We start from the raw sequence: 27,398 nt of genomic DNA, 5'->3' as shown, positions 1-27,398 counted from the left end.
TATGATGAATTTATTAATCTGGTGCAAGATAATGGTAAACTCCTCATATGTACCGATATCTGAGCCCCAGTAAGACGGCAGCTAGGTGCTTTGATTTAGCTGGGACTATGCGATATCTGCAGATGGGTGGGGGTACCTGACACCTCTCTTTCAGAAGAAATGTCCATTGACACGACTCATATTAAACAGACTTTTTAATTGGTTTTGGAACATTTTTATTATGACCTTGTTAAGCCTTGCTGACTTTTCTCACTCTCTTCCTGTTGGTTGTTGCATTTCAGTTCACACATTTAGCAAATCTCCTGGACTGGGATTACAGCTTGCTAGGGATTTAGGATTTCTGCCTGCCCAACACATGTTGCACAGTTACCTTTGTGAGTTGTGCTTTCATGTCTGTTCTGCTGTCCATTGCTGCATTCTCTCTGTCTTTCATGAGAAGCCAGCCGTTTTGGCTGAGTGTATCCTGGGGACTAAGGAAACAACGACACGGCACCAAAGCTGCATCTTTTTGCTCTGAAATGGAACAATATTGAGATGGTTTTGAGATGAGCAGGTTTGCTGATGCAATAACATTTGAAGATTATTGATAAACTGTTTTAAGTGTTCAGAGAGTGATTTTTTTTTTTTTTTTTTTTTTACGTGTGCTTTTTTCTTTGCATCTGTTTTGAAGCTAAACATGAAAGCAGCCCCTGATATTACTGATAATAATCCTTTTGTTCTTGTGGTTAGTGGAGTTGGATGGTTTACCCGTAAAGAACGTTCACTTTAAAGAAGTTGTGACTTCTTTTTTTTGCAAACTTAATTGACCCAAAGATTATCCACATTGATTCAGATTAACTGTCTGTGGGAACATTTCTGCAACTTCGAGGCAGCATCAAAACCAATCTCTGTTATAAGTGAGCAAATCCGAGATGAACAGCATCTTCAGCGTCAGCCCGCTGTCTTCAGCCCTCGTGTGTACCACCGCTGCTGCAGCGACTGGGGACAAGCCTGGACTTTTGGCTAAAGGGGCTTTTATCACAGAAGAGGACAAAAACAAAGATGTTGTTCCCAATAACAGCCAGCAGCAGGTCTTTCTGACACATGTGGTGGAGGAATTCTTCTGGATAGGCAGCAGCATTGTGGCCTTTTCCAAGTGGAGACTGGGCTACATGGGTAAGCTTAATCACATGTATGTTGCACAGAGGTAGTGTTTCCACAGCTGAGTGGGTTGGGTCTGTTTTAATGAACCCAGGCTGATTCTTTTATTGTGGGAAAGTTCAGAGTCAAACTTTGGTGTGGACCAATGACCAGGCTGAAGAAGAGCTTCATCTACAGAATATGTTGTGGAAGCAAACAAGACCAATCACAGAACTGTAGGATTTGGTTAGTGGGTTTGGCAATTCAAAAGCTAAATTAACCACTCTCTCCTACAGTCGTCCTTCATATTCTCATAACCAGTGACCAGTAATGTGCTGTTTATTAACTGCTATAAAATGCATCTTAAACTTTGTACCAACAGGAAGTTTAAACTGTAGAGTGGAAATAACCCCAACTCTAACAACAGATGATGCTGCAGCAACATTCTTTATAAGAAAACTGGTTCCCAATATTTAACATGTAGGTGCTGTTCAAACGAGATCCCTTTGCTAATTATAGGTTTACTGTAGTCTCTAATTCACTGACACAGTGACTTTGTCAGTCTTCATTATGTCTGTTGCCTCAGTTGGCCCATCTACAGATGGTTCGCTCTGGGCTTAACCCAGTGACCTGACTGAGGAGAATAGCCAAGTCCATCTCCTCGGCCCACATTGTGACTGTTGCAGCAGGTCAGTGGCCACATTCAGGTCATCCTGCCACGTCACTGAGATCCAGGCCTCAACTTTACTTCCATTGCCACCTGTTGTCTGGTTACTGATTTAACTCACAAGGACCACTAATGCCTGTTCAGTTCAGTTTTATTTATATAGCAGCAAACTGCAACAACAGTGGCCTCAAGCTGCTTTATATTATAAGATAAAGACAAAACCCCCAACAAGCATATGACCCCCTATGAGCAACCACTTGGTGACAATTGGAAGGAAAAACTCCCTTTTAACAGGAAGAAACCTCCGGCAGAACCAGGCTCAGGGAGGGGCGGGGCCATCTGCTGCGACTGGTTGGGGATGAGGCAAGGATGGCAGGACAGCAAACACGCTGTGGAAGAGAGACAGAGATTAACAGCACCTCCATGGCTGTTGTGTGGTTTTACTGATGCACATATTGGAATGCCACCCGAGTTTCTTCTGTATCCCACTGTTCAGGCTGCAGGACAGCAGGGACAAGCAGGTCCCCTCTCCAGATTAAGTCCATGTTGGTCAAACTCCCGACTGGACAGCCATTTGTTTTTGCTTCTCATAAGCTAAAATATAATTAAAGTAAAATGCCTGCAAAAAGATGCAGTTTTTAACAATTGTATGTTTAATTAACAATATATGTGAACATTACATAAAGATAAAAACTTAATAAAGATAATAAAATTAAACCAAAAATAATGGCTGATCTACACGATCTCACCGGGTGTCACCATAACGTAAAACAATATAAAATGTGGACCAAGGAAGGAAGGAAAAAAAGCTGCTGTGTTTGCTTTTTCTATTTATTCTTCATAATGGTAACATTTGTGCATTTAACGTTTTAATAATCTTCAGCTGAGATTGCTGTTTTTTTTTTTTTGTTTTTTTTTTAAGGTAATCAGGTAAAACGATTATTGTGCTGCATCTCAGTGATGCTCTTTTTCTTTTCACCATTATAGCTGGATAAAGAAAAGTTCTCTTCTTAGGACTTCTGTAGTGTCATTAATCATACATTCAGAGTCTGAGCCTGTTTCTTTTTTTTTTCTTTTTTTTTTTTTTTTATCCATTTGAAATTCCAGCACTTTAAGTGTGAGGTTGTAACCATGGCAACAAGCCCAGACACCCAGTGGTGTCGACTGTACAGCTTTTCTGTGTGACTCATGCTCTAGTTTTGTGTCTAAAAGCTGTTGTTCATGTTTAGGATGCGATTGTCGTGGTTCTGAGCAGGATCAGGCAGCTCTGTAAACATGTCGTTACTGTTAGAGCAGTTACATGTTGAGCTGTAGTTGAGGGCAGATCAGTAACACCACCTGGTTGGAGTGAGAAAACAACAGAGCGGAGCATAAAGGGCATTTTTAATAATGATGGTGTTTTTGATCAGCTGATAATGGGATTGATAACGTGCCAGGATCAGTGGCAGGATCATTTTCTCAAATTCTAATGGACCATTGTCCATCTGCATACAGAATGATAGACGAGTGGGGTTGAGTTTTTCAACTGCACGAAGAAAACCTCGATTTCTACTGGTGTGAAAGCACTGAGCTCTTTGTGGTATTTTGAGTTTTAATGCATAAAAACAACCAACAAGAACAGCTGTGTACCTTCATGTAGGCACAGTTTCCCTGTCATCTGATCTGTGGACTTACTGGAGCTTAGACTCCAATTGTGAACTGTTCAAACTAAGCCAACAGACTGATGCTGTGTTGATTACAGCAGCTTGTGTTACCCGGGCTCAGTCAGCCTCCCACAGGCTGTGTTACCAACAGACAGATGTATTCCTTCATCTCTGTCCTGTGAGGTCTCTGTTATTATTTTCTTACATGATTTGAGGATTTATTGGTGTCATGCTACATTTGTACATTATTTAAATGCATGATTCAAACTGGTTGATTCATGATTTTACTAGCAGGCTGTAGCCACAGGCTACAGTGTTGAAAAGTAACATTTAATTTGGAAACCTGTAACTTTCCAAGCTATGCTACTTGTCTGTGAGCACTCTTTAGCTAACTACACCAGGAAGAAATTTCAAATACTAAACTTCCCAAGGGATTTTCCAACATTGGCCAGCTACAGGATGTCAGCAAACATATTGTTCTTTTAGCTGACCTGCAGGGGAGGGTGAGCAGAGCATGCTTTCCTTTGCTGCGCCCTCATATGTGATTTAATTGTGTTTAAGCCAACCATAAAGCTGAGTGTGTTCCATCTTGAAATGGGTCTCTTTGAAAACAGTTTGATTAGATGTGTTGAAATGAAACATGCTCACAAAATGGACAGTCTGCTTGCTCTTCACCTTATAGACATCCTGACAGTTTCCCTCTAAAATCAGTGAAGAGCTGACTGTAGAACTCTCGATGTATGCAGCGATGACTGCTAGAGTGGATTTATTTCAGACTTGACAAAGGGTTGAAGATGAGGCTTTCGATGGGTTTCAAGGCATTGTTTTCAGCAGTGTGACAGTCTGCCGTGAGAGTCTGGATGCTGTGACAACAGATCATTTCATGGATAACTGCCCTCTGTTTGGCTAGAAGAGTGAAGATCCCCAGCTCTGTTACAACTACTAGGCACTAAGAAATTTGTACTGGAGTTTGGCTGCCTTTAGTCACTTATACCCAATTTATGCTTGGTCGATGCAGCCCACAACTGCTGTGATTGGCAGGTTCAGCACCTGGATTTTATATTTCTCTACCAGCTGCCATTGCATATGAAACTTCATGACACGGCCACACGACAATTAACATGTAATGCATGTTATGTCCTAAGCTCTCCAAAGGTTCTCTACAGAAGTCTAAGATGGGCATTATAAGAATGGACTAAAATATGACCTACCTTATATGATTTTATCCTGCTGTGATGCCTCAAGCTCATGAAAGCACAGTGCACACATTCAGGCCAACTCAGAGCCATAAAACATTATTTTAAAATTTCAACAACATGCAAAATGTGTACACTTTCTTTGAGTAGTTAACGTTGTCCTGAAACACTATATGCACATGCTTTGATTTGCTGTAACATTTCTTTAATTCATGCATTCATCCCAAATCTGTGACGTCTGCTCAATATGTTGCAATATGTCATAGGGGGAAAGAAAAAACACATCACAGCATACTGCTGCAGCATACCAGCGGGCTTACACACAGCACACATAGCACACAACTGTGCTAGTGTTACTGTAAGTACTACTGTAAGGGTTTTATGTAGCTCTGCCATGTGGAGTACAGTAAAAATCTCACAGCTTGATTATGTTACGGGAGCAATTTGCTAGCTTGATATGGCTCGAGTCAGGTGGGGGTTTTTTGGGTTTTTTTTTTTTGTTTTTTTTGAACAATTGAAAATGTTTTACACTTGACACTTAGACTTATTGACAACACAGAGCATTAGAATGACTTGACTGTTACTGTAAAACAGACATTCAAAATTTGTATCTAAATTGTAACAAAAATCTTTCATCAGAAAAACAGAAATCAATGCTGTTTCTGGTGTACGGTGTGAAAAATGTGTGAGTGGTGCAGCTCAATAGGCATGCTGTGATGAAGCATTGGTCTGTGGACATTGTTGTGGCTTCACTATTGATTCTTCAAAAAAATAAAACTTGTGTTCGCTTAAAGCCAAGAGGCCGCTCACTTCTTCTCTGCCACACAAGATTATCCAGTGCATTAGTTTCCATGATCACAGCGGGTCGTCTGTATGTCCACAGCTCCGTTTCTGCTGTACAAACACTATCTGCATATTTTTGGTGAGAATTTATAGCACGAACACTTTTAAGGACAGATTCCCACTTTCTTAATAAAAACAGTTTGCCTGCCTCACATTACCTTCAATCAGCATTACTAATGCAACAGGCATGTTAGGTGTCCTAACATGGTGTGGATGTGTGAATGCGGATGTGGCCTAGTTTCCTGCATGCTGCTGTGAAAACAGTGGATGCTACAGAAAAATGAAACTGATGTGGTCAGGCGGGGTGTAACCACGGCACAGGGACATGTGGTTCCCACACCATCTAGTGTGGCTCTACTGTGATTACCACACCATTCACTTGCTTTGGAGGGAGCAATTGCTTTGCTTTACAATTCTGATGGATTTTGATGAACTACACATATATATATTCATGTGCACATACATACTTCTTGAATGAAAACATGCACTGTATGTACATTTCTGTTTCATGCTTTCCTGTGAATTTCAGTGCACATTCCAGCAGTTTCCCTTTTGACAATATTCCGTGTTTTCGTCTGTCTGTTTTGTTTTGTGTTTTCTTGCCTGCAGTGGAGAAATGCATGAGCTCCATGCAGATGGGGACCCAGATGTTGAAGCTCCGCGGCAGCTCCAAGGGACTCGTGCGGTTCTTCTATTTGGACGAACACAAGTCCTGCATCCGCTGGAGGCCGTCACGCAAGAATGAAAAGGCCAAGAGTGAGTGTTGTCTTCTTAAAGGCACAGTAAGAAAGCTGTGTGTCGCTACTCTGGGACTTTAAATATACACTGATCAAGCGTAACATTATGATCACTGACAGGTAAGGTGAATAACACTGATCATCTTTTCATCACGGCACCAGCAAGAAACTGAATAAATTATCAAAGTTCATGTTAGAAGCAGGAAAAATGGGGAGGCATAAGGATTTGGATGAGTTTGGCACAAGCTAAATAGTGATGGCTAGATGACAGGGTGTGAACATCTCTGAAGCTGTTGTGGGGTATTCACATTCTGCCATTGTCAGTATCAAAAATGGTCCAATAGAGCAACCATAGTTGACAGAGTCATGGGTGGCCAAGGCTCACTGCTGGTTCTGATAGAAAGCTGTCAGAATACACAGTCCATCGTGGTTTGCACGTGGGGTTGCATAGCTGCGGACAGGAAACGCCTGCAATGGGCATGTGATTATCAGGACTTGACTTAACGTCATGTGTGTATTACCTGGGAACACATGGGACCAGGAAGTATTACAGTAAAGAGGGCGTACATCGTGATGCTTTGGGCAATGTTCTGCTGGGGAACCTTGGGTTGTGCCGTCCACGTTCTCAGAATGGTTTGAGGAGAACAACGAGAAGTTCAAGGTGCTGACTTGGCCTTCAAATCAAATTCCATCATCTCAGTCCAGCTGAGCATCTGTAGGATGTCCTGAACAATCTGTGGAGGGCCCACAAAGGTATGTTTGAGCACACCTTTAGGGGTGTAGTGACAGCAAACTATGGACCAACATAATATTGGCAGGTGGCCTTAATGTTGTGCCTGAAGCTACCGGAACCATATTTTTAGTGAGAGGTGAGGCTTTATTGAAATTTCAGAGCTATTTCTACATGTTGTCCTTGCAAAGATATCTCAGCTCGATCGTCCTGAGTGTGAGCTACATCTTCAGTGAAGGATACAACATAAGGCCGGGCAATACGGACAAAGAATTATATTCTGAAAGATCATATATTTATAGTCTGAGTGGCAGCGTACAGTCTTTTATACAATACCAGCACTTTGACCAAATGTAACTTTAAGCAAATATGTTAAAAGAATATATGAGAAGATTTATTCCTGCATGTCATTCTGAAAGCTGAACACAGACCGGCTTAGTAGTAGCAACAATACTGCTAGCACAATAGACACAAACTAAGTTGAAAGAAGAAATAAGAACTGATTTCAGGTGGATAACAAAAGAGACCTAAGGATAAGCAGATCAATGTAACTGGAGGAGGCCCAAATTAGCAGCAATACCAGAGTTTATAGAAAATACAGAAAAGTGGATGTCAACAGCACAATCAATGAGTATTAAGTATAAAAAAGTGAATAAGATTCATAATATTATTTCTTAGCTAAGTCTGAAGTAAACAAGGAGGAAGATATTACATGCTAAACAGCTGAAAGCTAAAACAGAGTAGCTTGTCATTGCAGAATCCAGTGCAAGGATAAAGTGTTTGAAGAGTATAAAGCATTCAAATGGCCTCAGATTGAGTCAGCAGCTTGTAAAGCATTGACTACTTATGCTTGAGAAGTGCACAGTCCCCTCAGTAAAGCTTCTATATAAGTTACATGAAAAGTGGAGAATGACAGCCTTTGAGACTGAAGACTAAGGAGGAGGATGGGCAAGCTTTGCAAAGCTGGTCGAACAGCATAATGGATCGGCCCATTAAAAAAGCTTTGCCTGTTAATAAGAAGCCAGTTATGGACTATTGTTCCATATGTTTCTTTTAATTTTTGGCACAATAGTATTATCATGTGCTTCTGAGACCTTTTGGTAATTGTTTTGCTTCCTCCATGACCAGTTGGGGTCAGAAAGGTACGAGTCACAATAGTAATATATGAGGTTACCTTTTATACATGCTCAGCATCTCAGATCTGCTTCAGTTTAACTGCTCAGCTAGAAACAGCAGATCATCTCCAAAGATCTTTGACAGATTCATGGTTAAGTGCACATTGTTCCCCTGTTTACCTTTCACTGTTTCAGGCTTTAAAGGTCTTATAGGTTTAACTCTTGCTCCAATAAATTTCCCCAATGGCCTGAAACACTTCCAATCCAAAAGAAAACAACAACGACAAAAAAGATTTGAGTGTTTTAGAAAAGAATCAAAGGGGATTTTCAGCAGTAGCTCTCAGTAGAAATGAGGTCTCATAGCAGCTTAGGGACTCGGTTCCCTGTTGCTCTGCCTGCTCCATCCCTGGATTTAATGAGCTTCTTAAGTCAACTTAATTATTCATCAGCTTTAATCTGCCCGCAGTGTCCTACACACAAAATAACACACATGCTCCCTTGAAAGTTAAAAACAATTAGAGCTTTATTTATTTATTAGGTTTTTTTTTGGAGGGGGTTGTGGTGGTGGGAGAACATCCTTTCTAAAAAAAAAAAAAAAAAAAAAAAAAACGTTTTCAAATTAAATTAGGCAGTTTTTCATTGATTCAGCTCGGGTGCAGAGCTCTGCTCTGTGCAGGGCTCGCAAAATCGCTAGCCCGACGTCCCGGGGCTAGCGATTTTTCCAGTGGGCTACCAAAATCTAACTCAGCCCTGCCCGTCAGGCTATCATAGGAAGGAAAATATGTCTATGCTTTTGCATTCTTTCGCCAATGTAGCTGAGTAATTATGTCATTGGCATCGATGAGCCACTGTCAATATGTGACATATTGAAATTGCGTTTGAATTTGCGCTTGTTTTTTTGCTTTCACTTTCATTTTGCAATCGCGTGAATGGTTTGTAGAGAGCAGCAGCACTGATTGGTGAGTGACGAATAATTGCGCACCATTTCCTCTGACTTCGTCTTATCACTCATTAGCTTACTGTTCAAACGCGACAAGTGAAATCTCTCGCAGCAAGCTTAAACATGTGAGAGGTTGAGTGCGCAAAGAATCGCTGACCGTTATGTGTGTGCGTGTGTAAAAGCAGCAGGATTTACGCTGGTATTTTAGTTCTGCTCAGCCAAATAAGACAGGTCAGGGTGAAGAAGTGACAGCCAAAGAAAAGCTTACCACAAAACGGAAAAGTTATGACAAATCAGACTATGAGGCAAAAAGAAAGTGCAGCTTTTTTGGTTTCATGGACAAAAGAATTTCTGTGGCTGGAATATGACAAGCTAAATAACATGATGTTCTGCCAGGTGTGTTGTGAGTTTCATTTGATTTCTGAGTCGACAAGCGCCTTTGTTACTGGGACTAGTAGTTTTAAGAAAGACCGCATCAGAACCCATGAGAAATGCAAGAAATGCATTATTGCCCAGTCTGCAGTATCTTTCCAGGAACAAACAGCAATTGCAAAAAACATACTAAAAATAAACCAAGCACAACAAGAACTCCTGAAAAAGCTGTTTAGAACAGTGTGCTATATTGCAAAAAGTGAACTACCATTGGCAAAATTTAGCAGTCTTTGCAAACTTCAAAAAGCAAATTTTTTTTACACAGTTCTTACAAGTTCATAGAAATTTCTGTTCAATTTGAACCAAGTATTTGAGTTGATGATTGTAATTTGTATACAGTTGTTGTGATTTTTATTTGAACAATTTTTTTGATGAATTTTTGTTTCCATTACAATATTATACTTTGATGTATAATATTGTAATGGAAACAAAACATTAAAAAATTGCTTTGTTTTTTATTCGGGCTCCTTAAATTTATTGTGGGCTACCAAAAACTGAAGAATGCCTGCCCGACGGGCTACCAGAGATTTTGAAATTTTGCGAGCCTTGCTGTGGTCTACAGCAGTGACTTGCCCACAGACACACCCACTGGTTCAGTGTCACATGCTGAAGCCAATCAGCAGACTGTTAGGCTAACAGGAGTAGCAGCAACATGTAAAGTACCACTAACTTTAAGCATCTTCTGTAACTGATTATGGGGATGTGTCATGCTGTATCATACCGTCCTTGTATTCATTTTTACTGAAAAATCAGTCGATTACATGGTGTCAGCGTGTCATTAGCCCAAACATGGCTCAGAGCAAGAGCCACCTGTCAGCCTGTGATGACCAGAGCTACAAGAGATCGGGCCTCCACCAAAGCACAATACTGCTTAAAATATGCCAGGAAGCTGTTCCTGCTGAGAGTAAAAACACCAGACTTGTTTCAACACTAGTGGCATAAACAATTACAAGTGCAGCCACTCAACACTCAGCTGAGGATTGCTGCACTCCATATTACAGGAAGTGCAAATGCTTCATAGAAGTTACTGATGTGGCTGCATGGCAGAAGAGATGGGTTGAAGTAAGTGGTAAAAAAAAGCCCCACCCCACGTAGAAAAGTTTTATTTATGTGAGGATACTGTGCAGGCTCCTAACAACGTACGAGGTTAACTTGCTGTTATTTATAAACTAAACATTTAAGCAGTCGTGTTGTACTTCACATTTCCAAGGTAAACACTACTAAGGCTACATTTCTGCTTACATTTCCTATACTTACTTTATACTGTGTCACTAAAGTTGCACAATAGTGGACAAAGAAGATGTCATTAGCCCCAATGGATGTTCCCAGCAAAGACGTTTCTCTTGCAAAAAGTGAACAAGCCACACAAATTCAGTGTCTGAGTGGCAAAAACATGAGAATATGCTTACAATTAAGTTAGCAGTTAACCTCAGAACAAACCAGAATTAAGAAAACAAAGAAATGCAGCAGACAAAATTACAGGAGAAGAGAAAATAAGTGGTTCCTTCCATCAGGAAACTGAAGTCATGTGATGCTCTGATGCTCCTATTTCTGCATCAGAGCATCTACTACAGATTGTTGTTGTTTTACGAAGCAGCAGTGTGACGACCTGAGGACAGAGATTCTGTCTGTGATGTGGTCAGAACTAAGCATCATTTGTTTAAAACTTGAATGTTATCAGTAATTAAGTGCCTGTTCTATCAGAGAGCGCAGGCACTTAACTGAACTTTATTTGTTTTGGAGTTTAAACCAATCCTGAGCTGTTAAAATGCTGAACTGTAGGTGAAATACAGCCTGCTGTACAAGCGTATAAATGGAAAAGTTGTGACTTGTCCGGTCCTTGGAGGAGGAGGACAACTGACGTTATCATCGCCATCATCAGCAACAGACAGTGATTCCAGACGTTCTCCTAATGCTCAACACTCTGAACACAGTTTACGCTTGTGCATAATTTATAAAATTATAGCAATAAGAAGAACTTGAATTTATTATAGTAACTCCCCCTGCGAGGTATGCAAAGAACACTAACAACCAGATGGCAGCATACACAACCCAGCAAGAGTAAGGCTCAAAATAAAGTTAGAAAAACGATACACAAGAACAAATGACTCAACAGCCAGAGTACATCAAATTATTATTATTATTATGAATATTATTATTATACCTCATGGTCTGTTTACTCCCATACTGTGTTAAAGTTACCTTATACCGCTAACTCACCGACTTGTTGTGTCCTCCAACAGTTTCCATCGACTCCATCCGGGAGGTGTGTGAGGGTAAGCAGTCTGAGATCTTCCAGCGCTATGCAGAGGGCAGCTTTGACCCAAACTGTTGCTTCAGCCTCTACTATGGAGAACACATGGAGTCCCTGGACCTGGTGTCCACGACTGGTGAGGAGGCACGCACTTGGATCACAGGCCTCAAGTACCTGGTGGCTGGGATCAGTGATGAGGACAGCCTTGCTAAGAGGCAGCGCACCCGTGACCAATATCCTTTTCATTGTACTGTTTACTTTCAGCCTCTTCACCTGTATCGTGTAACTGCATATGTTACATACTATAGAATTTCAAAACATTAATAGAGGGCAATTTAAAGCATTGACAGGCTGAACTGACCCATTGCACTGACGTTACACTGCTCTGGTTATAAACGATAAATGTGCTGAACTGTTGTGGTGACTTTCCTTAACCAGAGTGTCACCACATGGCTAAAGCAGACCTTCACAGAGGCTGATAAGAATGGCGATGGCAGCTTAAGCATCAGCGAAGTTCTCCAGCTCCTGCACAAACTCAATGTCAACCTGCCCCGACAGAAGGTCAAACAGATGTTCAAGGTACAGAGCAAATTAACCTGAGTGACCTCCAGACTCAGGAGGACCGTACGGGACACAAAGGCATGTGTGGGCACATGGTTTAGTGAGGTGTTTAAAGACCAATAGCACTTTGATTTATCGTAGCACTGTGAATGGAAAACGTGTCTTCTGTCAGCAGCTGCTGAAATCAATCTTTCTCACAGTCAGAGCTACAGTCGTCATGTGCTAACCCTGTGGCTGGGCCTCACCTCCCTCAGTCACTGAACTGGACTCATGGAAAGAAATCTTTACACAAATCTTTACGCAAAATTGCAAAAGCAATTTTAAAAATGTGTACAGCCAAACAATAAATACTGATCGTGTACGTACGATTTATTAGTTCAGCTCATAAATCTGATCATTTTACCTTCTGAAAACTGTACAAATGTGTAAAACTACATGCAGCTCTCTCTCGGTCACTTACAAAACCTTAAATATGTGTGGACGAATCGCCTGATACGCACAGTGTCCACCATCTGTTTTGAGACAAATTTAATGCTGCCATCTTCTCACCGATCCACAAATGTAAGATACATTCAATTTCCAGTGTAAAACTGGGACATCTGAGCTTCCACTGCATCTTAGTTTGGAGTTCTACATCTTGGTTTACGCCTGTGGATCATATATAACTCTTTTGAGGCACTTCTCCAAATCTCTTTGTGCTGCTGGTTCCTGTTGGAGCATTTTAATGCAAGTAACTGACAAATAATATGGCTTCCTATGTGGCCCAAGATATCTGTGCTCCATTACTGCTGAGTATTAAGTAATAATGAGCAGGTATGTATGGCAGGGAGTGACATCATATTGACATCTATGGACACTAATTGCGGTGACTATGACTGTTATAAACCATCTGATACTGCAATGTGTTCTTTCTTTGCATTTGCACAGTCATCAGACAGATAGTGTTTTTTGGTCAAAGATGTTGTTAACACTGCTAAGAAAGTTTGGAAACTCTACATTTCATTGTTTTAAATGGTCACCTGTTTACAATTACCCTGAACCTATCAAGCCCAGCACTGGTGTAGTGGAGCTACTACTACACCAGATCTGTCCTGTGAGTGACGGTCTGTAAAACCCATCTGAGCTTTGGCCTGTGTTTTGTCACAATTTAAAATACAGAGACTCATAGTTCTGCCTGTGGGGAAAATTCAAGTAAAAAATTCTAAATGGACTGTTTATTCCCCACCTATGCTTTCTGGCATTCACATGTCTAATGCATCGGGGAACAACCTGCATATATTTGGATATTTGGCATGCAGACTGGAGAGGCCAGGGGTCGAACCACCAACCTTGCGATTAGCAGTTGACCTGCTCTACCTCCTGAGCTACAGCCACCCCGAGGGCAGGGTCAAGGTGCAGCTCACAGCTTGAAATTGCTAACAAGCACCACCATCATCTTCTGCTGCACTCATGCCTGCTTTCGCGTCTTCTGATGCAAAAATATTCCACTTGTATCCATATCCAACCTCGATCTCCCTGCACTGGCCAGCTTTATAGGATTAGGTAAATTATTCAATGCATTGGATATGAGGCTGAGAGCTAGGGGGGAGATTATGCTTTTAAATTAAAATGTCCACATTTGATATTATTTGGTACAAATTAATTCCCATGTATAAAGTGAACGGTTGTAGTATTCCTTTAAAGAAACCTCACTCCAGAGGCTGTTGGTTAATTTACTTACAGCAATGCAACAGCATCTACAAGTGGATGTGATCCATGACTTACTAAGCTTGCTAGTGCAAAGGCTAATGCAGCTTGTAAAATGTGTAAAATATGATCCACTGTCAATCCAGGTCAAGAAAGGTGTTACTAGGTCACATGAGACAGCAGTGTGTGAGTGAGCAGGGAACAGACTGTGACTAATATAGATGTTGGCTAAAGGATTAGTGTGCTGAAGGTTGATTTGGCCCTTTTAGCCGGATTCCTGTCACTAAGTCAAACGATCTATTGACAGTCAGCCATATGGTGCTGCTGGGACACAGATGGCCTCTGGCGTATTGCAGGTGTGTTCTGACACTGATGAGGATTTGTGTGTTAATGATCTCTAAACTCATTCTTTGGTTTAATCTACTTACAATGAAGATAAATAATAGTGTCCTTACCTCTTTCTCAGTGTGTAGCGATACTACATATGATCACATTCCACACGTTAGTGAATATACTTTACCACACCAAGAATGAACAGTAAAAGGCACACAGAGAGAACAGATAAAGCAGTGCAGTCATGTAAATGAGGGTAGACCAGTGCACCACAGACTTCATCATCAAATCTAACCATAAATAACTAAACATTTCCATGGATGTATTAGTAGTATTGTATCAGACAACATTACTTTTCTCTACTTGGGAAACTAGCAAGTGAATTTTCAGTAAAACTTGTTAGAGGGAAAAAGTTGCAGTGAACCACTGTGGAACAGGGCAGGTGGGTGTGCATCCAATTAACTTTTTCCATACGAACACCATGGATGCCCGGGTTACAAATGAATAAGCTCTTGTCCTTAAAGACAGCGTTTATTTACCCAGTGGGGCAATTTTTTCACTACTTTTGATTTTACCTTTAAAAACTATTTAGCTTGCCTTATTTGATATCATTCTTTTCACCACATCCTCACATGTCTAAATTTATAGTTACATATACATACTGTAGAGAACTGATCTAAACCACATAAAAAACAAAAAACCTGAGTAGGAAATGGTTAGATTTTTCTTTTACTGTAAAAACCACAAAGATGTTTATTGAATCATCTTCATAACTTGAAATGCAACTGTAATTTGTAAATTAAAAAACTTCTGCATAAAGTAAGCCAATACCGCAAGTCTTTTTTTTTTTTTCTTTTTTTTTTTTTTTGGACAACCATTTAAAAATATTCCTACCGCTAAAATTACAGAACAATTAAGATGCGACGCAATTTATTTGTGCCACTCTAAAAATAGTTTCTGTCCACCACAAGACAGAGGAACACATCGCAGGGCTGAAACCTGCCGGCCTCACATCTCAAAACTCGTTATCACTTGCTCTCTCACCATTGTCACTCCTAAAACGTTCTTCTCTTCAAGCATTCAGCTTGGTCTGCTGATCTGCTGTGTCCAAAGTCCCACTAGGTAACCAAGCCCAGTAGGACTCCTCCTTCAGTTTGATGGCTCCCTTCTCCCTTCACCTTTTTGGGCTCCTTGTAGCAGCCTCAACAATAGAGGTGCAGAATGTGGTCCATTTGGACTTAATGTCCCCAGCCATTTCAGAATGCTGTTGATGTTTTGCTGGAGGTGGGAGTCGAAGATCTCACGGACCTGGTAAGACAATACCAGCACATTCTCTGTGCTGGTAATAAATGCATGAACTAGTTTTTCAGCATCACTCTGAGACAGGATATTTCTAATTTTAGAGATGTTGCACAAATGGAAGAAAGCAGTCTTACATATTTGTTTAATATGTGAAGGACATGTCCTGGTCAAAATGACTCCAAGGTTCCTCACAGTGTTACTGGAGGCCAAGGTAATGCCATCCAGAGTAAGTTGTTTTTGTTTTTTCTGGATAGCATTACCTACGATTTTTCGGGCTGGGTTTTATCTGAATTTCAAAGCAGAAAATTAGAGGTCATCCAGGCCTTTGTCTTTAAAAACATTCCCACAGTTTAACTAATTGGTTTGTTTTATCCGGTTTCATGGATCAATAACATGAAAACTAACTGTACAGCCAGATATGAGGTTGTGCTGAAAAAAATGATGCCAAAGAAGGTAAACTGTTTTTAAAACCGAAAAATAAATGTGAAGTTAAATTAGTGAAAAACTGCCAAATTCATCCTGGACCCCAAAGGATTAATGGCACCGGAAAAATCCAAAAACATCATTCTCATAAAGCCCTGATGTGTCTTTTGTCCTGTCTTCTTCTTTTCACCCCAACCAGTTGTGGCAGATAGCTGCTCCTCCCCGAGCCTGGTTCTGCTGGACGTTTCTCGCTGTTTAAAGGGGGAATCTTCTCGTTCCTGCTGTCACCAAGTGATTGCCAGAGGGTTTTCTCTGTATTGCTGTAGGGTCTTAACCTTACAATATAACGGGCAGTGAGCAGTTGTGATTTGACGCTATATAAATAAAATTGAACACACATGGTTTATGTAGCTGAGCCACAGTCAGCAAGCCTGAAAAATACAAGATTCATTGACAACCATACAAAAAGCTGCTGCAACAGGCGTCCCTCGTATGGTACCATCTGATCTAGCCTTGTTGTGTATTTGTTCCAGGAAATGGAGACCTGTATACATTTGTAGTGACAAAGCAGAGCTACATCGTTATTGACACAGGTTGGATGTAACAGCTGGAGGTGTTATTGTACTAAATAAAATGTAAAGAAGCACGGCTCTTCAGCAGGGGATTTGCTCACTGATTAATCACAGTGGAGTCTTGCACATGTGCATGTGGGGTGCAAGCTTTGTAGGAACAAGAAGCGGCTGGACTGATTGGTGAATTAGTGGATATTAGCTGTCGAGTATATTGGTTCATAAATAAGAAATGGGAGTCAGTAAGGCTAGAATGATGATGATGCCTTTAAGCTGCATTTCCCTTACGTGCTGTTTTCACTGTTTACAAAGAACAACACAAATATTATTTAATTTACTGCATCACACGTGACAGACTTACTTTAAATGCTGGACCTAAATTCATTTATTAGACAGATTTTATATAATCCCATAAATTAACTTGTTACAGCAGTACAACAGACTGAAGGAAAGGTGAATTAGAATAAAACCCTACGTGGCCCTGTGTGGGAAAAGTGATTGCCCTTAGTTATAACATAAATGAACTGTGTTGTGTCACATCTTTGGAAAGCCACACCCAGGCCTGGTTACTGTCACACTTGCTCTCAGTTACCCAAATAGGGCTTGCCTGATCAAGTGGAATATTCAGGAACAAGTGAGAAACTAATTGAGGTTATAAAGCTGTGGGACTCCAGCAAACCACAGTCGTAATATTTCTTTTTAATATTTAAATGTGTGTCATGATCTGAAACATTCAAGTGTGACAAACATATAAAAAAATAGGAAATCAGGAAACATGCAAAGACTTTTTCACACCACTGTATCCTAAAAAAATTCAATTTCAACATAATTCAGTTTTGTTTTATATCATCTACAGCAGCGGTCCCCAACCTTTTTTTCGCCACGGACCGGTTTAAGCCCGACAATATTTTCATGGACCGGCCTTTAAGGTGTCGCGGATAAATACAACAAAATAAAACTAGTACCGGTACCGAAAAAAAGAAAATTTATTCATAAAACACGTGAAAAGACCCAGGAAAACCGAGTAAACGACAACAAAATAACGCTGGAAACCGATAAAAACCCTGAAAACCATACATTTCACACCTGAGCCTCAACTCTCGCGGCCCGGTACCAAACGACTCACGAACCGGTACCGGTCCGAGGCCCGGGGGTTGGGGACCGCTGATCTATAGCGCCTTTGGGTCAGGGAAGGTGTTATTTTTAAAATAATAATAATAATAATAATGATAGTAATATTATTATCATTATTACAGGTTTTAATAATTGTATCATCGGTGGTGAGTTGGATCATTTGGAGATTAAAGATGCAGAGCTGGCTTGGCAGAGGCCCCAGTCCATAAGATGTTTAGCTCCCACTGCCAGCACAACTTGGATGGGACTCTAACGGAGGCTCGGTACATTGAGTCTGAACATATTATTTGGATAAAAGTCTTGAATTTACATCACTTAAGATATTTGGTACAAACTGATTTGAAAAATGTGGCAGCAACAACCCAGGCCTTGAGGCCCGGTGTCCTGCAGGTTTTAGATCTCACCCTTGGTCTACACACCTGAATCAAAGTATTAGTTCATTACCAGGCCTCTGGAGAACTTCAAGACACGTTGAAGAGGTCATTTAGCCATTTAAATCAGCTGTGTTGGCTCAAGGACACATCTAAAACCTGCAGGACACTGGTCCTCGAGGCCTGGAGTTGCCCACCCCTGCCATAGAAGCATGTGTATAAGTCTCTAATGTTGTGAGCCCAGTGTGCATGAAGCTGCTCTGCAGACAAAAGACAAAATCAGCTGTAAATATCACAATAATCAATTCTGATCTTTTATTATTATCTAGTAGGCAAACAAGGAAACTCTGTAGTCCTGCTTGAAGCACTATAAAGAGTATTAAGTATTGCAGTATTACAGTATTAAGACAGTTTTCTAACACTGGAAATTTGTCTCGTACCTGATGTGTAGGAGGCAGACACAGATGACACCCAGGGAACTCTGGGCTTTGAGGAGTTTTGTTCCTTCTACAAGATGATGTCGACCCGCAGGGATCTGTACCTCCTCATGCTTAGCTACAGCAACCACAAGGACCATCTCAACACTGATGACCTGGCCCGCTTCCTGGAGACTGAGCAAAAGGTACAAACTGGTTCTAATGGGACTCAAAGTTACTTTGCTTATTGAAGCGGCTCTTTTTTTTAATTTGTTTTGTTTTGTTTTAAATTATTTCTCGTGGTGTTCTTTACTGTGAAAACCCACAATGCTACTGATCTGCAGACTTAGAAAATAGAGTTGCACCAGTCAGTTTACTGCTGATCAGAGCCAAACTAAGATGTTGCTGATTGTGCTTTAAATCCCATATCCTGCACTACAGCAGGTGGGCACATCTCTGTGAGTCTAGCTACAAATTATCACCTCAAACGTCTACACACAATACACATTAATGACAAAGTGAGAAAAGTTTGCTTGAAATTATTGAAGATGTATTAAAATAAAAAGCAACAGTAAAGTGTGTACATAAGTATTCACAGCCTTTGCCATAACAGTCAAGACTGAGCTCAGGTTCATCCTGTTTCCACTGATCATCAGTCGGATGTTTCTAGAACGTGATTGGAGTCCAGCTGTAGTAATTTCAGTTAATCGAACACGATTTGGAAAAGGCCCACACCTCAAACCTGATGGAGCTGTTTTTCTTAGCTTTGACGTTATGGGTTGTTGTGCATAGAATTTCCGTCGATGCAGACTCCAAACGTAAAGGTCCCGGCCAGATGGTGGAGTCGAATTCAAGACTTCCTTGCTGTGAGGCAACATTGCTTACCACTGTTACACCATGTACAACAGGAGTCTTGTACTTCAGTCCTCGAGAGCCGCTGTCCTGAAACTTTTCCATGTGTCCCTGTTGCAACACACCTACAATTAGTATGTCATTAGCAAGACTCTAGAACTTGACTGCATGCTGAGGAGGCAATTCAGCCATTTGATTCATGTTACAGCAGCTCATGAGGGAATGAATGTTAGGGGTTGAACCAAGTTCTATAGTTCCAGTTCTATACTCTTGCTAATGAGCTACTAATTGTATTCAGGTGTGTGCAACAGGGACACATGGAAAGGTTTCAGGACAGCAGCCCTCGAGGACTGGAGTTTGAGACCCCTGATCTAACAACATGGAGTCAGTTATCTTTCAGTGCAGCTGCCTGATAGTCTGAGAGAGTTATTTTTTATTTTTTTTATTTTATTACACATCAACTTGAGCCAGCTGTGACCTGATTTGGGGCTATATAGATAACATTTGATTGGAGTGGAATAAACTGAAATGAAAGTAAGTACATTCTGCATTTGTTCTAACTCTTTTTCTGTTGACATTTTTATTTTTATATGAAATGACATAAAAAAGCTGAACACAGCAATACCACAGCTTGTGTTTCTGAGCTGTGATTACAGGACAACATACAGAGGAAAACAGAATTATTAGTCCCTCTATGAACATATATACACACAAAAATGCTTGATGTCCTGTTTAATGTAAGATTTTTCTTTACTTGTTGTTGTTTCCAATTTCCAATTTTTCAGTTCAACTTTGTCTTATTTTTGGACTTTTGTTTAAAGACACCTTTAACAAGCTAACAGTGTCAAGACATTGTAAAAATGTCAGGTCGAAATCTGATTGACCAATGAGGACAGGTGCCAAACAGCTGATTCCTGAAGCCAAGATGAAAATAAAAACGTGCAGCCAGATCACCAATTGGATCAAAGAGGTATTTGTGACATGAATTTTTTACATTTTATAGATGGCCAAGGTGAGTAAAGACCACTGCCTGGACATCATCCGCAAATTTGAGCCGTGCTCTGAGAACCAAAAGCACGATGTTTTGGGAATTGATGGTAAGTTCCTCTTGAATTTTTGAATACTCTTAGTTTTCTTCTAGTAAATGGCTTCCCTGTTGCATTATACTGCTTTTTGAAGTGCAATCTTATAGTGAAGAACCAGGCTGTGGTTGATGTGTTAAAGACTTTCATCTTCAGATTCTAGCAGCTTCTTTTCATTCAGTGCTTACATCGCTTCTGGTTTTAGGCAGTGATGGGAATAATGGCGTTACAAGTAACGGCATTACTTTTTTCAGTAACGAGTAATCTAACTAATTACTATTTCTATCGTTACAATGCCTGTTACGTCCCCACGAAGGGGTCTAGGGGTGTGAGTGTGGGGACCAGTAACAAATGGGTCTAGAAATAGAATGAAAAGGAAAACAGACAGAGGTGTTCTATAATAATATCGTTTTATTACAAACAATATGGCTTTATTACAAATAACCTTAACTTAAAGAGCCGGCAACACCGGCTTTAACAAATAAGGGAGGCACTTCCCACACTTCTTCCTTAACTCCTCACCAAGGGGAGACACTTCTGGGGCCCACAAGCCCGCCTACTCACTACTCGCAAGGAGGCTGTCTGTCCAAAACCTAGCGGAAAAACGTGTAGAGCCACAGAGGGAAAAAACCACCTCACTCACAGTTCATCCCCAGCTTATATAACCTCAGAGGCAGTGATGGAAATAACGCCGTTACTTGTAACGCCCCTTGTAACGCCGTTCCTTTTTTCAGTAACGAGTAATCTAACTATTACTATTTCTATCGTTACAATGCCGTTACCATTACTAACAAGAAAATGCGGTGCGGTCGCGTTACTATTTTTTAACAAGCAGACATCGAAGCTGTCTTCAGCTTACCGCATCTTATATCAGTTGCACGGAAGTAGCTGTCTATGTAAGTAATCTGGGCACTACAGCTTTAAGTAGCTGCGCGCGCTCCCGCGGGCGGTAATCACTTTCTGGCCGACGATCACTTTTTGACACAACACCTGGAGCTAAGGGGGCAAAACAATCGCATGGGTGCTGCTGTTTGACTGAGGAACAATAAAGTAGTCGTGGTAAGCCAATCACACGACCATTTCAAGATGACAAAGCAACAAGGTGATATATACCAGTTTTTAAGTTGTGTTGATAGGCTACGTAAAACCAGAGTCATGATAAACAATATACGTGTGTTTTTCCTCAATAGTTTCATCACGTTTACTGTCTAAGGACAGCGCTAGCAAGCACTCTCTGCTTATGACCAAAAAATTAAAAAAACAAACCAAAAAACAGCCCTTTCGTGTTGGTGGAAAAATGCCCCATGTTGACCAATCAAAAATGATATGGTAACATGACATTTGGTTGTTGGTAGAGAGAGAGAGAGAGAGAGAGACACCCTACAGTACTGCATTCAATATTTCAACGAAGGTCACTCATATAGTCCAGCGAGCACTGTCAGGGTAATACATGTAACGAAGCGCTGTGAGGAGTTAGTTTCTAGACGTTTGTTGACATCCCGTGTTTAGGTGCTGCTTCTTCTTCTGCCGCTAATTTAAAGGCCACCTGCTGGGCTGGAGTGGTAAATGGTAAATGGACTGATTCTTATATAGCGCTTTTCTACTCATCTGAGCACTCAAAGCGCTTTACACAACTTGTGCATTCACATTCACATTCACCCATTCGCACAAGCACATCTTTCTAAGACCCACACATTCATACTCCGATGGATGCATCGGAGAGCAATTTGGGGTTAGTACTAGGGGAAGCCAGGAATCGAAACACCAACCTTCCGATCAGTAGATGACCTGCTCTACCACCTGAGCTACAGTCCCCCATGTGGACGATGACGGTTTTAAGGCCTGGATATTTTCTTAAGAAAATCCCCGTGACATTTAAAAATCTGAACATCATTGTCTCACCCATACTCTTTTGTAAAATCTCTTCAAACATTAACTGAACACTACCTCTCTGAAAACTTTGTTTGCAAAACTTGTGCATAAGATTTAAAAAATTGACAATTTATATTTGCATTTAAAGTTATGAAATATGATTCATTAAACATGTTTGGTTGTTACAGTAAAAAATAACTTTCTACTCGGATTTTATGTTTTTTATTATTATTAATAATAATAATAATGGATTGCATTTATATAGCGCTTTTTCAGGACCCCTCAAAGGAACCCCCTTTTTTTTTTTCTTAGATCAATTGTGTTAATACAGTATGTCAAAATGAAAACATAACTGTAAATTCAGACACGTGAGGTTGTGCTGAAAAGAATGATACCAAACAAGCCAAAATAAATAGTTTTTAAGGTGAAATGTAGAGAGAAAATCAAAAGTAGTTAAAAATGGCCAATTATACCCTGGACCCCAGAGGGTTAAACTATTTTTTTTTTTTTAAAGTAACGCAATAGTTACTTTTCAAGTAATTAATTACTTTTAGAATCTTGTAACTTAGTTACTAACTCGGTTACTAACTCAGTTACTTTTTTGAAGAAGTAACTAGTAACTATTAGAGATGGACCGATCCGATATTACGTATCGGTATCGGTCCGATACTGACCTAAATTACTGGATCGGATATCGGAGAAAAATAAAAAAATGTAATCCGATCCATTAAATATCACGAAAGCACCTCACAAAACTTGCAACACGCCGTAACTCACCTCAGAACGTTAGCACGTCGGAGCAGTATGCATCACGTGATAGAGCGGCTGTGGCATGTAGGACCTGTCGGTGGTCTGGATAGCATTTGGAGCTTCGCTAGCAACCCGGCATTTCATCTCCAACAAAGTTATCCCGAGAGAAGTAAAGCAAGTGTGTAAGTCCATCTCTGAATGTTTGTAAAGCATTCCTGCGTTAAGCTTAACAAGCGACTGCCTCTCCTGCTGCTACTTCAATCATGAAACTGCTTAACGATCAGCTGATCGGCTTTTCTGTCGCGAGTCCATCTCTCTTGTTTGCTTTTGGCCCACTTTGCACCAGAAAGAGGAAACCAGCGGCTGAACAACAGCAGCACGTTTAAGCTTGATCAGCTGTTGTTAGAATTTATTTAATATTACTTTCTACACCAGGATCTTTTTCTACGTAGCTGACGCTGGTAACTGTGCAGGGGCGGATCTAGCAAAGTTTAGCCAGGGGGGCCGATAGGGCATTAACAGGGAAAAGGGGGCACAAAGACATACTTTTCTTTCTTATTCTCATTTAAAATGTCTAGCTTTTAATAAATAATTATCTGACACCCAAAGTTTTAATTTGATGTAAAATGAATAGAAGTCAATTACTGTATATAGTAACTATTAAGTCTAATATATATACCCTAGTAAGCTATAGTACTTTTTCCTTTGGGAAGGTACCATCTGTACAGTCTGCAATTTTGTTGAAGAAAGATGTTGAATCTATTTAATATTTCTTGAAAAATAATTGATTTCTGTGCATTTTTTTTCACACTTCATCAAATTAAGGTTGATTACGTCGATTAAGCATCATGAGGTGGAGCGTGAGGGGTGGTTCCCTATTTTTTATTTATTTATTTTTGTTGTTGCTGGGAGTTGGAACCCTATTAGTTATGTTGCTTAATATTTATGCTAAGTACTCTTTAAAATACCAGAATAGGGAGGATGGTGTAGGTTTAAGTTTATTAGATTGATCAGTATTGCTGAACTATGAAATATTTTTTTTTGCATAGGGGTATAACAGAATAGCTTTAGTGTAGTTGTTGTTTTAAACTTGAGTATGAACTTATACAAAATGCAGCAAGATATTTAAAAAACAGTTTTGTTGATTAAAAAACACTATATCGGATTCATATCGGTATCGGCAGATATCCAAATTTATGATATCGGTATCGGACATAAAAAAGTGGTATCGTGCCATCTCTAGTAACTATAATTACTTTTTCAAAGTAACTTGCCCAACACTGCTCAGAGGTGATTGTTAACTGGGCCCTGGTGGCAAACGAGGCTAATCAAAAACAGCTGTGTCCTGAGGAGAGAGAAGCGTGAGAGAGACAGAGGGGGTAGGAGTGGCAAGAGAGGAGGAGGTGGAGAGAGCGGGCAAACACCCTACCCACACACTCCCAAAGCCTCACAGGATGTAACATTCCCCCCTTATATTCAAGCTCTACCAAAACAACAAAAACACTTCATTGTGAGCTGCATGAGAGTGCATCAGCTACGATATTGTCAGTGGTGTGTGGTTGCACATCCGGTTCAGAAAAACGAGGGGATTGTGATCTGTGAACACGGTCACCGGCGAAGAGCTAAAGCTTCCTTCCTAGGGGCTACAACTAGGTTGTGCCAAGCCGTTTTCTACTAGGTACTCAACTTCCTTTTTCATCACCTCATGTTTGGCGACGGGGCAGCGGTATGCATGCTGCTTGATTGGGGCTGCGTCGCCAACGTCAATGTCATGCTCACAAACATTGGTGCGGGAGGGCACATCACTAAAGAGAGACTGATAGGAGTGCAACAAGTCAAGTACATCCCTACACTGAGACGGAGGAAGATGAGACAGGTGGGTCTCGTCCTTGGCTAAAAAAAAAAAAGAATTTGACAACCGCCCACATTGCTGTCCCTCGGAAAGGGTACCCAGATCATCAACGCCCTTGACTTCTACACTTAGCAGGGAAGCAGGGACTGAACCAGGGACAGCGATCCCAGCGGTGTCTGCCTGTTCTGTCATGCTGGTTTCTGTGGTGCGGTATGGTTTCAGCATGTTAACATGGCATAGGCGAGTCTTCCTCCTGCGTTCTGAGGTGTTGAGAAAAATAGTTGGTGTCAGACACTTTCTTCACTATTACATAGGGGCCTGATAAATGAGCCATGAGGGCAGAATTAGGCGCGCGCAGCAACACAAGCAACAGGCTGAAATTGTCTTTCCACTGCCTTCTGATCAAACCGTCTCTTCATATTGGCCTGGGATACACAGAGAGCCTCTTTTGCTAACAAAGCAGCCCATTGCCACCTGTCCTTGCATGTTTTCACAAACTCCACCACATTAGTTTTAGGCATGCAACCGCTGAGAAAACTCTCCTTCAGCACTTTTAGTGGACCCCACACATCATGGCCAAACAACAGGGTAGCTGGGCTGAACCCTAAAGACTCCTGCTTCACATCACGTATAGCGAACAATACAAAAGTGACACCTTCATCACAGCTTTTTGGTTACACATTATGGTTAAATGGTAAATAAATGATAAATGGCCTGTATTTGTATAGTGCTTTACTAGTCCCTAAGGACCCCAAAATGCTTTACACATTCAGTCATCCACCCATTCACACACTGGTGATGGCAAGCTACATTGTAGCCACAGCCGCCCTGGGGCACACTGACAGAGGCGAGGCTGCCGGACACTGGTGCCACTGGGCCCTCTGACCACCACCAGTAAGCAACGGGTGAAGTGTCTTGCCCAAGGACACAACGTCCGAGACTGTCAGAGCCAGGCTCGAACCGACAACCTTCCGATTACAAGACAAACTGCCAACTCTTGAGCCATGATTGCCCAACAAGAACTGATTCCCTGCCCGCGTCTTTGGTAAGGGGCCAACACAGTCTACCTGGACATGCTCAAATGGTTCACCGACAGCAGGGATAAGACGTTGAGGGGCGGGGGGCACCACCTTCTTCGGTTTACCCACAAGCTGGCAAATGTGACAGGTGTTACAAAACTGCACTACATTTGCTTTCATTGCCGGCCAAAAGAAATGCTGCAGTATACGGTCATATGTTTTAGTGACACCCAAATGACCTGACCATGGTCTAACTGTAGCACATGCTGCCGCAGACTTGTCGGAACCGCTATCTGCCACACTGTACTCCAGTCTTCTCCAGGCCTTTGGGTCCATTTGCGCATCAATAAACCTTCCCAAATGAAAAATGTCTGCTTCTTGATCCCCTCACCCCCATCATCCTGAGCTGCACTTGACTAATGAAGGGTCCTCTTTACTAGCCTCCACAAGTGCTTCCCAAGTGAGCAGAAAAGGAGCTTCAGACTCAGGAGCTGGCTCAACCACACTTTGAGCCGACTCTAAGGCTCCATTATCTCTTTCATCAGTACAGGGCATCACATCCTTCTCTAGAATAGAGGCAATCACTGATCCTGACAAATCAACCCCCCCACCTTGTTGCTGGGCACGAGAACAAGTAAGAACATTCACAGGGAACACATCTGGGTGCTGCTGGCTCAGGGCATCTAAAACAGGCTCTACAACAGGATTGTTGGTCACCTCAGGGGTAGGATAAACTTTCCCACCCGCTATGTCATTTACCATTATAAAATCCAGCCCATTAATTGGAAAACCAGGCTGCACAGCCACTGAAAAAAACCCGCCAGCTCACTTTGTACCCAAATACAATGAAGGGGAGCAGGCACAAAACTCATCCCAACACCTCTTACGATGATGCTAGCATCACAGTCAGACTTCTCATCAAATTCAAGCACACTAGCTAGTATGAGGGACTGTGAGCCACCAGTATCACGCAGAATGAGCACTTCACGCTCGTCCCCGGGCTTACCAGACAGCGAAACTGTCCCCTTAAAAATGAAAGGCTTAAAACATTTATCTGGGGTGTCAGGGGAGGGGGGCCTACTGACAGGAGGCATGGTTTTAATCAGCCCCACGTGAAGTTGAGACTGATTGTTTCCGTTTATAAGCTTCACAATCTGCGATCAAGTGGCCAGACTTAAAACAGAAAAAACACTTTCGGTCTGCCTTGGGACGAGACACAAGTACCTCACTCTTCGGGTACTGCACAGCTGGCACCTCGCTAGCCTTCACTGGGGCATCGCATCGGTCATACCTACTGACACTAGTTTTATGGACAAGCACGAACTCATCAGCCAGCGTTGCATCCTCCTTTGGCGAGGAAACCTTATGTTCATTAATATATATTGCAATGCGCTCAGCAATGCAGTTCTTAAATTCCTCTATGAGCATTAGTTCACATATCGAAGCCAGGTCAGTAGCTTTGCAGGCCACACACCACCGATCGAAAAGGACACTTTTTTC

At 41.3% G+C, this 27,398-nt stretch overlaps 1 protein-coding gene across 1 annotated transcript in view; it reads left to right on the top strand.

Annotated features, from left to right (window-relative positions):
* The first annotated feature begins 373 nt into the window (after positions 1-373).
* Positions 374-27,398, top strand: part of plch2a (phospholipase C, eta 2a) — a 67,449-nt gene continuing 40,424 nt past the window's right edge. The window contains 6 exon segments of the mRNA XM_082518480.1: positions 374-1,155; positions 6,078-6,224; positions 11,666-11,909; positions 12,123-12,255; positions 18,507-18,677; positions 20,327-20,420. Of these exon segments, the coding sequence (XP_082374606.1) occupies positions 912-1,155; positions 6,078-6,224; positions 11,666-11,909; positions 12,123-12,255; positions 18,507-18,677; positions 20,327-20,420 (1,033 nt within the window). The 5' untranslated portion in view covers positions 374-911.

Source organism: Aulonocara stuartgranti, assembly GCF_965226115.1.
Source record: "Aulonocara stuartgranti genome assembly, chromosome: 20".
Lineage (NCBI taxonomy): Eukaryota > Metazoa > Chordata > Actinopteri > Cichliformes > Cichlidae > Aulonocara > Aulonocara stuartgranti.
The sequence above is the reverse complement of the archived record's forward strand: the minus strand, read 5'-3'. Positions and strand labels throughout refer to the sequence as shown.